This window comes from Micropterus salmoides, unplaced genomic scaffold, assembly GCF_014851395.1.
Source record: "Micropterus salmoides isolate LMB-PRFRI ecotype aquatic unplaced genomic scaffold, ASM1485139v1 Ms_hic_scaffold_15, whole genome shotgun sequence".
Classification (NCBI taxonomy): Eukaryota; Metazoa; Chordata; class Actinopteri; order Centrarchiformes; family Centrarchidae; genus Micropterus; species Micropterus salmoides.
This window is the reverse complement of record NW_024040596.1, coordinates 22383389-22394897: the sequence shown is the minus strand read 5'-3', so window position 1 is coordinate 22394897 and position 11509 is coordinate 22383389. Positions and strand designations below refer to the sequence as shown.

General features: G+C 39.9%; 1 protein-coding gene and 1 long non-coding RNA gene across 2 annotated transcripts; both read left to right on the top strand.

The window, feature by feature from the left end:
• Positions 1-2904: 2904 nt before the first annotated feature.
• olig2 (oligodendrocyte lineage transcription factor 2) lies at positions 2905-4948 on the top strand. Its single transcript, XM_038719936.1, has 2 exons — positions 2905-3025; positions 3397-4948. The coding sequence occupies exon 2, from the start codon at positions 3419-3421 to the stop codon at positions 4235-4237; it is 819 nt and encodes a 272-aa protein (XP_038575864.1). The 5' UTR covers positions 2905-3025; positions 3397-3418; the 3' UTR covers positions 4238-4948.
• Positions 4949-9633: 4685 nt separating this feature from the next.
• LOC119904519 lies at positions 9634-11090 on the top strand. Its single transcript, XR_005444716.1, has 2 exons — positions 9634-9665; positions 10491-11090. It is a non-coding gene; the product is annotated as an uncharacterized LOC119904519 (long non-coding RNA).
• Positions 11091-11509: the final 419 nt, after the last annotated feature.

Below are 11509 nucleotides of genomic sequence, written 5' to 3'. Positions count from 1 at the left end.
AATACCACAACATATTTTCAATAAAAGAGCTTCCAAAGTGGAGTCCACAGTTTGAGTTTGGTTCTTTCCTGTTTCCACATGACAATGCCCTTGTGCGCAAAGCCGGGTCCATAACAAAATGGTGTTCCCAGTTTGGTGTGGAAGAACTTGACAGGCCTGCACAGAGCACTGACCTAAACCCCAACCAACACCTGGAATGCTGACTGCGAGCCAGGCCTTATGACCCAACCTCAGTGCTGAACCTCTCTAAAGCTCTTGTGGCTGAATGGGAACAAATCCCCACAGTCAGGTATAAAATCTGGTGCAAAGCCTGAAACCAGAAAACTGAATGCTCATGGTGTAGGAATTACATGGGTGTATTTTTTGGGGAGAATACATTTAAATATTATAGTATATAATTATATTATATAATTATATAATCTTTTACATTTTATTCAGGAGATGTATTGGCCTGGCACAAGTCACACACTTGTTTCTATGAAATGTAACTGTATCTCTCTTAGCATTTTATTTTTACTTTATTTGTTGATTGTTTTTTTTGTTTTTAATAAATGTATTTATTTGTTGAATTTATTTCCAGTGCAGAATTACTGTCTAGCAATCTGTCTAGAAATATTTCTGACCAAATGTGATGTAACTATACTGCAAACTGCTGGTTGGAGGGGTGAAATGCACTTTATAGCAAAGCACTGTTGCCATTTTAAACATAAAATGCTAGCCAACATCAGCTTTGTTTAAAAAATAATGTCATAGCACAAACACATGGATCTCAGTTGAGTAATAATAACTGCGGTCAAATGACAGAAACATCATAATTTTCAGAAAGGTTATGGAAATTTAGACCTACTCCTTTTTTTCTTGTGTTAATACAATGGGTAAAAGTAGCGTTACATAGATTGGGTTTGAGATGTATTTTTGAATATAATCTATTTGCAGTTTCCTCAAGTCTTTTAAAAATGGAATAAGAGCTGTAAAAATTTGACAACTCTGCTGCAATGATTGGACCTAAAAATGAGTTGTCATAAAAGGTTGAGAAACTGTGGTTTAAGGTGAGTAGATTTATTAATATTTCTGAGACAGCCTGTGAGGGTTCAAACAGCCACAAATCATCCATAATTCCTGATGTCAATCATTTCACTAGCTAATAAACTGACTTTAAAAATAGTCCTAATGATTCATAAAATGTGAGAGAAACCCAGCAGTAGCCTGTAGTCAGACTGTGGGTCTTGCGCAACAGTGAGACTGTGGGAATGAAGGAATGAAGCAAGTGGTGGCACAGATAGAGCTCCTGATTTCAAATGACACGTTAACCGCCTTCTCTAGCCTACCATAATCTTATTGAACGGGAGTTAACATGCAAAGTGTGTGTGTGTGTGTGTGTGTGTGTGGGTGGGGGGGGGGGTATCACTCACACCCGGTTAATGACCTTGGTAATGTGACATAGGCCTACATGACTGACGGTGGAGGTCACGGAAAAATTCGTTTCTGATTGGTTGGCAGGTGACCGCTGGAATCGGAAATGAACCCCCTCAAACATAGTTCCGGTCAGCTGTTTAATCAATGATCTAAATCAGTGCGCAAGGTGCATTAAATTGTGGGTAACCATGGCAACAGCACAGTCCAAATTCTGTAAACTATGGAACCAACTAACCTCAGAAAATAGGTCTATAGAGAGCCAACAATTTACAATCTACACATTTACATTTTATTAAAATTCAAGGTTGCTGCATTTTCTGTTTGTTTTATTGCTACAGAAAATTTGAAATGCTCTGATAACAAACTTGAAAATCATTCTAAATTAAAACCCACCTTTGAAAATTGATCCTATAAAGACCTGAGTCTGTAGAATAAACTATTAGGCTAACTTAATGTTAGTAGAGTTTTCTCCTTTTCATTTTATTTTATTTGATCAACAACCAAAAAGGCCTACAGAGAAGATATTTCGAGTGCAGTCTTATGAAAACAGATAAACTTGTAGAGGCAATTATCGCTGATTGCGTCTGACTGCACAAATTTCGGGACAATGCTCACTGTCAGTTTAAGTTACGTCCGAGAGCAAATAACCGGTTTGGGCCCTTATGTCAGTCAGAGGCCGTCTGAGCGCCAGCAGCAGGCCACATATCGCTCATGGCAGACTAATTGAAATCTTAGGATCATAACCGTTAAAAACAATTTTACACACTTCATTAATTAACGTTAAAGATGCAGTTTAACGGCAGCTGCTGGTCCACAGCGGGTAAAAACGGAAAACACCACATTATCGCCAAAACTGCAAGCAGGAAACATATTGCGCTGCTCATTAAGCTTCGATCCGTTATTACTGTTCATTTTAAGGGGCGACGTGATTTTATAGTGGGACAGCTCGAGGGTTTAATAGCCTAATAGAAATTAAGAACATAATGACTAAAACAAAGATGGTATAGTTTAGGCTAATAAACATTAGGCTATATGATAGACCTATTAAATCCTAAAAAAATCTTCAGACATTTCATTTTTTTTAAACAGTTAGGTTTAGTCACAGTTTATTCATAAAACGAATTAATTAGGCAATTATAATTTATGTAAATCATTTAAAAATGCGATCTCAATTTTTGTATTACTGTTTCCGGACCCTCAATAATAGCAACAAATTACTGTTCACTTGTGAGAGGCTAAATGTGGCTTAAAATGTGTTATTATAATAAAATCCATCCACACGCGGGCCAACATTTTTACCAGAAGGGTCCATATGTAGGAGGGAGTGTGTCTGATTTCACTTAATGCTGTGTGTTGGTAATTACATCAGGCTGGAGGACCCTCCTTCACCTCCCTCCCCCCTCCCTGCAAGGAGCTGATTGGTCGCAGGGAAGTAGCCGGGACAGAAACTACGTTGTCCTGGTGACCCGGCCTCTGTGCGCTAACAGCCCGCTATAAAACCCTGCGGTCGCACGCAGGCGTGCCAAATGGGCTGTCAGATGCGATTTGGAGTAACAGGTGGATTTGACGTTCAGGTTTTCTCACCATCGCGCTTGGAAAAACAATCTTGGTACGTGTTGTTTGTTTTTGCTGGCTGTTCTTCTTATTTATTTGCCAAGCCAGGTGTAGTGTTGAAAAGACTTGTCTCTTATTCCTTATGTGATGATCCAATATCAATACGAAGATAGAAAAGATAAAAATGAAATTTACTTGTAAGCCATGTTCAAATACTAAGGCCAAATTTAATTTTTACACAGGCTATTGCCAGGGCCTACTTTTACTTGAATTAAACGGATAAAATAATTGTTTATCACCAGTCATTGTGACCCCCGCAACAAAAGCAAATATTATATCTGTGGTGGTGTCATGATATGGGTTTGTTTGTTTTTTGTTTTTTTTTGGTTTGTAAAATTAAGTAAAACAGTTTTTTTTTCTCTCCAGACCACTGTGCTGGACCAGTACCATGGACTCAGATACGAGCCGCGTGTCAAGCAGACCGTCATCTCCCGAAGTGGACGACATCTTCCTGTCCGCTCTGAAGAAATCTGTGCACGGCTTCTCCGGTGCTGTGTCCTCCACACAGAGCGACTCTCCGTCAGACATCGCCAGCCTGCGCGGCCTCTCCGCTGCCGACGAGGAATCCCTCCTGCGCTTGGCGTCGAAGAAAGACCGTAAACTCCTGTCAGAGGGCGAGCTGCAGACGATCCGCCTGAAGATCAACAGCCGCGAAAGGAAAAGGATGCACGACCTCAACGTGGCCATGGACGGGCTCCGGGAGGTCATGCCCTATGCGCACGGGCCGTCGGTGCGCAAACTCTCCAAAATCGCCACCCTGCTGCTGGCGAGAAACTACATCCTGATGCTGAGCAACTCACTGGAAGAGATGAAGCGGCTGGTCAGCGAAATCTACGGCAGCAGTGGGCATCACGGCGGCTTCCACCCATCAGCTTGTGGGACTATGACACACGCGGGGCCCCTGCCAGGACACCCGGCGGCTTCCCACGCCTCACACCCGGCGGTGCACCACCCGCTCCTCCCGCCGGCGTCCGTCTCCACCGCCTCTCTGTCCGCGCCCGGCATCTCCGCAGTCACCTCGGTCAGACCCCATCACGGACTCCTCAAAGCGCCCGCTGCCGGTGCAGGGCCGCTGGGAAGCAGTTTCCAGCACTGGGGCGTTGGCACCGGGATGCCTTGTCCGTGCAGCATGTGCCAAGTCCCACCTCCCCATGTGTCCAGCATGAGTACCGTCACCATGCCCAGGCTGACCAGCGACTCCAAGTGACTCCAAGCTAAACGGAGACGAACTTATGTGGTTGTTACAAACTCTCTCTCCCCACATTATTCCGCTTTTTATTTATCTTTGTTTCTGAATCCGCTGTGTCAACGGAGTCAATAAAGACCAATGCATTTATTTCCTCTCTGGGACTTTGGGGTTTTGCAACTAACTTAGTGTTGTATGTTAATTAACCTCAGTTGTAACAGGTGTTTCTTCATAGAGCTCCTAAAGCACAACAAAACTTTAGCTTATTACTGGAAATATTTGATGGCCTGGACATCTGTGTGGCTCTACAGTTGTTTAAAGATCAACTTTAATCGCTGGTGATTAGTTGCTTTTCCGTTTTGTGGGCTTTGAGGTGGAAAAGGTCCCAAATCAAACCATAAATATAGTGTAAATATGTAGATGGGTTATTCTGTTTAAATAGTGGGAGATATTATATTCGTCTTGTTAATGTTTGGGAAGTCTCCCCCTCTCCTCACATGTTGCACCTGCTTTATTCTATCTGTCTTACTCAATGCTTTCTCCTTATTTTCTCCGCTGTAGGCTGTCATTCTCTGTCCAATGCAAACAATGACCACTTCTTTATTTTTTTAATTAAAAAAATGAAAATGATATTTATTTACTTATCTTGGACGGAAATGCAGGATTATGTTGGGGTTTAAAAATGTAAAATAAAGACGATTAATTGAAAAGTGATAAAGTATTTGGTGATTTTTATTTTTTTGTCTTTGTGTAGCTTAAACAACTGAAGGCGGGACATGTCTGGCAAGCTTTTAAGGAGCACTGATGCAAAAACAGGCAATAGATCACAGAAACACTGAACCTTAACAGTATTATAGAAAAACATGTATCTTCACATAAGATAAACAAAGTATTTTTTTATGCTGAATGACTGATATACTTTCAACATCAAACTGTTCTTTTTAGCACATGCCGAGTCTAAGTAAGACATTTAATGTATATATTTCAGGGTTTAAGAATCACAATTTCACCTGAAAACTGACTTTTAAGTGTTCTATTTTGAAAGTACATACTGCTATAAACATAGGCAGAAGAAACCTTTAACACTGAACAATGGCATGTAAAGGTCCAACTCTTTTTTACCAAGAGGATAAAATGGCCTTCATTAAGATGTGCTCACATATACCATTCATTGAAAGAATATGTAAATAGGCCTATATTTTAATTTAAGGAGTCTAAGTTAAATGAAAAACTTTTGTTATTTTGAGCTATATCAATAAAACTGATGAATTCATAGAAAATCATTTTAACAATATCTGTGGAGTGTTAATTCAAAGTTCAGCCAGGAATAAAAAAAAATATATAACCTACTTGTTTTGTTCCTTTAAGAATCTTTTCAATTGCTTAAATCTGAACCTAATTATTCATCATAAAATTCAGGATGTCCATCTAATATAAACCAGAATTTATGTCATATAAACAAGAATTCAGTTTGACATTTTTTCCTTTTAGATTTAATGGATAATTTAAACATGTTTTATTTCTTATTATTATTCTATGATAGGACTAGCGTTTGAGCCCTCATGAAACAAACTTGTCCCGACCTCATCTCTCCTCCTGGATGATATTCAGATCCAAACATCAGTGTTTGTGATCCTTCACAGTGACTTTAACTGGTTGGGAATCAGCTTCATTTTAAACACAAACCCAACAGTGTCACCAAACAGTGATGTCCAACTGGACTTTCATCTTGCAGAACTGATATGTTGTAATGAGCTAAAAGATTAATATACTATAAATACTGAATGATTTTTTTCCATCTAACCTGTGTGACAAGATGGCGACCACAAAAATCTGTATTTGGAAGCTTTGCAAATATGCGTGCAAACAGCCACTAAGGATGTGCACAAAAAGCTGCATGTGCTGGCAGTAAGACGCCAGTGATGAGTAAAGGCCGATATACTTTAGAAAAAGGTAGCAGCTGCATAGCAGATTGTGCATCCTGTTGCAATGTTTTCCAAAGGCTTTTGACGCTGGAACGATATGAACTAAATCTCTGAATATTCATGCACGCATTTGTTTATTCGTCTCATTACTGGAATTGAATTATTCAAAGTCCTTCAGCGCTTTGTAGGACGTTTCAGAGAGGAATAGGTCATTTGGTGCAATATGACAAAAAATACAGGCTATTTACAGGTAAAATATGAGACAGTCATTCTTAAAAAGCTCTTAACATGTGCAGTAAAACATTAAATCTTAGTATAATATAACAGAACTCCCTGGAACTCCTTGCTCTTAAATTTATATATTTATGTGACCATTGTTGTGTTTCCCAAACCCATCATACTTTCATCAAAGACATCATCTTGTCCTGCAGAGCCGCATGGATCCACATTTGGTGACACATTAAACCACCAACCACAGTAAACCACAAAAAATTTAATTTAAAATTAGTCAGAAAACTTTATGTCATTGGCCTACAACTTTTTTTTCAAGATGGTTGATAGGCCCTGTTTGAAAGACTTTGCCATAAATGAGTGGAAGATCTCATAAATTAAGATATTATAAAAATAAAATAATAATTTTAGAAACAGAGACTAAATCTTCAAACGGCCTTAAATTCTCTGCAAACTCACGTGTGTTTTAATTTAGACTTGATCTAAAGACTGTCAGTGTGTCAGTGTCAGTATGACTATATTTGTAACTCCATGTGCTAATATCAATCTTAAATGGTGTCATTTCCTGCAATTGCAATAAAATTGACAGGATGGTGAGAGCCATGCCAATCAGCTACAGTCTGAATGCACCCACACAATCCTGGGAAGAGGCTTAAGCAAAAAGATTCCCCCATTCACACCAGTGTGAATGGGGGAATCTATAGGTTTGTTAGACAGTTGCACTTGTTATACCATGAAAAGCACAGGTGTGCAGGTATCTTCCTTTCCTCTCGTTTTTTGGTCACATCCCTTCCTGCTCTTGTGTTTTCCCGCTGGTTTGATTATTTTGCTTTCCCCTGATTGTTTCCGCCTGTGCCTCCTTTGTCACCTCCCTCTTGTGCATTTAAGTCTAAGTTTTCTCGTTGTTCAGTGTCATCTCGTCTGCGTAGTGGTGTTAACTGTCTTTGCCTTCTTGCTTGTCTGTATGTTAGTTTTGAGGTGGATTTTATATTTTGATTCTCGTTTGCCTTCCCAGTCTTGAGTTACTGCTTTTCTTTTGTCAGTGGGCTTTGTTGGTCAGGAAGTCATGATGACACAAACTGCACCAAATGACAGCTACAGAAGGGTGATTCACCATGTTCATCCAGAACAGCTTCATTGTTCCTTCACATAGATTCTCAAAGTCTGTGGAACTCCAGCAAGCAACTTTTAGAGGTGATGCAATTGCAAGTGCAAGGAAAGACACAAGCAGACGTAAATTTGTGCTGGCTGATGCACACTGTGGCGAAAATGCATTGGCATGAGTTGAGAGTGTTTCAACTTGAGCAAAAAACAACTATCTCGAACTTTTATGAATTCACTTCATAAATATTCAGAAACAAAAAAAGAGACTGGAAGATAATACACATAATGTTACCTGGTATACATATCTGCAAAGTTGCCAAATTTCTACATTCACAAACTTTCCCTAATCCCTTCTCATGGCAGTTAAGCATCACTACTATTTTTATGGTTGTATTTAGGTGCTATAAGCCCTTGGTGAACATTAGGGAGCAATTGTGGTTAACTATTCAAAAAGTGAATCAATATTCACCCAAAACAATGAACTTTTCCACATTTTGCATATTGCTATACCATAAGTGTTAAAATGGGATGAGATCTGGTGAATGCAAAAGCCATAGCATAATGAGCCACATAATTTTCATACTCATCAAACTCTTCAGCCGCTGTGCACTGTGTGGAAGCACCCACATTTTTTATGTTTCTCCACTGATTAATCAAGGTAAATTCAACATAAACAGCAGTGGCTTTTAAAATAAATTGCTAATTTGTTGCCTTTTTAGAATTCTAATGGGAGTTTATTTTTTCAACTAAAAGTAACTTTAGTCCACAATAATTAATACATAGTTGTTATATTAATTTAAATGATTTTTTGTCTTTTTATCTTCTTTTGTTGGAGACATTTGCGAATATGTTGATACAATGGCATGTTTAAATTTATGATTTTTTCTTCTCTACACCCAGATCAACATGATCCAAAAGTTAAAAGTGAAACTGACTGTGTAACATCTTTTCGGCTCTGCCTGAACACTCTGGCCAAAAGCAGCTGGGCTTCACATGCCTGTGACTGGATTTGAATAAACAGCTCCTCATCCACTGTTGGTGGCAGGCTGACTCATCCATTGATGCTGAGAGTCTGAGGTTGATTCTGTGACAGTTTAAATATTCATAACTTTGGACAGAAGGGAAGCATCAGTCTAACACTGTTGTAACTGGATTTAAACCTTCCTGAAAACACTGCACAGATGTACATTCTTTCAGCTCAGAGCATCATGTTGTGTTAGCTGAAAGGATTAAAGATTGGTGGGATGCATCAAAGGTGGCGGAATAACAGAAAGAGAAACAGTCTATGATGGAGCACAGGAGGAATGAGGGAGAGAAGATAAACAAACAGAGAAGCTGTCACAGACAAAGGCAGGATTTAACACTTACAAGGGAATAGATGGAGCTCTAAGGTGAATATGAGACCTTAGAGGTCACCCTTTCCCTCATCTGCTCACCCTTAACTACCATTAAACACTGTGATGGACTCACACAGAAAGAAACCCTGACTGTAAGGGTTGGACCAGCAAGTGATTTATAAGCTAAGTATTTAGCTGTTGACAACTTTGCCAAGACTTATATGTTGGGAAATAAATTCTTTCCAAAAACTGTAAACATTTGTGGTAATATTGTTTATTTAGCTCAAAGCAACACGGTCAGAACCATGTTTCGAATTACGATTTTAGACACCCCTAAAATGGACCGTACCATTTTCTAAGATTGCCATTAGTTGAACGGCTGTTTGCCCACATCACTCACAGCGGCAGCTTCTCCGGTCCGGTACATCACACGCAAATGGAGACACTGTAATTTAATGTCAGGACTATCCAGCTGCTTTAATACACTTATCTTTTCTACCTTCAGAGTTTTGTAATTAGCATTACTTTCACCTAAAATGAGCTATCTGATGTTAGCTAGCTGAGAGCCCACCCTGTCAATTTTATGTAATTGTCAGCTAACACTGGTTCTTATAGGCATGAGCAGTGAAATTGGGGATTAGCTAGAGATACATTTTTACATCAATATAGCGTTTATTATTTTATTTGAAGTCTTTTGTGAGTCCTTTCACAATAAACATGACGTTTGTTTTAACTCTGGAATTCCCCCCAAAATTTCCCAACAACAGTGTATGACTACTGCTTTATTGGACGCAGATTACATCATTCACAGTCAACATGAGCAAGAGGAAAGGAGACATTTGCTAAAAAAGAGTAAGTTGAAACTTTAAACTTGATGAGAATAATAAGAATTAGGAATTAGATATGATAATGCCGACTTTAGGCTATTTTATGATAGTGTCTTTGGTTCTGGTTCGGCATTGTGTGGGTCTGTTTTGAGCGGTCATGATGGTCTGCTGTTGTGTGTCTGACTTGCAGGCAGTTTTGCTGTAGAATACTTGATGACCTCTGACTACAAAAGTTGTTGTGTGGTATGGGGCACCCGTGAACTGGTGTAATGAATTTGATTCATCATCACCTACAGACTGATGACATTAGTTAAATAAGCGAGGATATTGTAAGCTTTGTAAGATTTTAGTTCACTGAAGCACGCACCTGTGCTGTACTGGGTTTCCTCTTTTGACCTGGAAAAAAAGTTGACCCCCCCCCGGTTGTCACTGTATAATTCCCACCCTGTTCACAACAATCTTACTGGATCTGATGGTAGTAGATTCACCAATTGGAATATACTGTAGGTGTCAGAAATCTGTCCTACAGTTAAAACAATGAAATACAGTCCAGGAATGTTGGTTTAGTTTGCAATGAGGTACTTACAACTGCAGCTGAATTTCATTAGGTGAGTCTCCTGGAGTACATTTCAAGTTTTTGTGTGTGACAACTTCATGTGAGGTGGAGTTCACAATAACAAGTGGAGATATTAATGTGAAAAAATCTGTGGTGCAGATACTTTCTACCATTTATAAATTCATTAGGATATTTCTTCAACACTAGATACTTAACAACTTAACAATACTGTGTGTGTGTGTGTGTGTGTGTGTGTGTTTGTGTGTCTGTCCAATAATCTATGAACATGAGCAGATGAACTCCTCGATCGGGTGGATCAATGTGTTTAGTAAAAGCCCACAGGGACAAAGACAGAAGAGAGTGAGTGAGAGTAAAGGAAAGCGAGAGAAACAAAGAGGGAGAGCAGAAGATCCATTGAGTGTGTTTTTTGTGGCTGAAGAATCGTCCCCAGTGGCTTTGAAAAGAGGGATAATCCTGTCAAGTAAGCAGACCTTTGGATATTCATGACTGGCCGAGCGGCTCCGCGCACTGAAGGAGGACACAGTGAGGATGGGATTAAACATCAAAGTGAATCTGAGGAGTGCAGGACTGGGACATGAATCAACCAATGCAGAAACACAGAGGTCTCAGAGGGGTGTGCTTGGGGCCAGTTGGGACCAGTTGTTTGATGGGTGGACATCACATTGATGAGGCCCTCCTCTATGCCTTTCAAGAGAGTGATACGGTGTGGTGTGTTCACCTGTCCCCCAATCTGAGAAACATATACACACATTAGCATTGAATTTGGAAACTAAATAAATTCTAATTACTGTCATCACAGCAACAGTTTGTTGCTGAGGAGGAAAGTTGTGGTGTCAAAAATGATTGAGTGATTAAACACCCCTGTGTTTTGTGCTTTTGGTCTGCGCCTGTTTTTCATCGTTTGGAGTAGGTCCCTCAGTTACAATGAAGGGAAATCTTAATGCTACAGTATTTGATGATATTTAAGACAACGGGTCAACCGTTTGGGGCAGGGCGCCTCCTGTTTCATGATAATACGCCCATACACAAAGCCAGGTCCATAAAGATATGGTTTTCCCAGTTTGGTGTGGAAGAACGTGACTGGCCTGCACAGAGCACTGACTTTAACCGCGTCCAACACGTTTAGGACTGGAGTGCAGACTGCGAGCCAGCCCTCATCTCCCAACATTAGTGTTGGACCTCACTAATGTCTTCTTTAGAGGTTCAAAATCCGGTGGAAAACCTGGAAGGGGACATGGATATAGCAGCAGATTAATTCCCATGGCACAAATGGGTATATCAGCATCTGCTGG

Bases quoted from the DNA above. Each gene is read 5' to 3' on its own strand.
- olig2 (XM_038719936.1), top strand. From the start codon at position 3,419: ATGGACTCAGATACGAGCCGCGTGTCAAGCAGACCGTCATCTCCCGAA.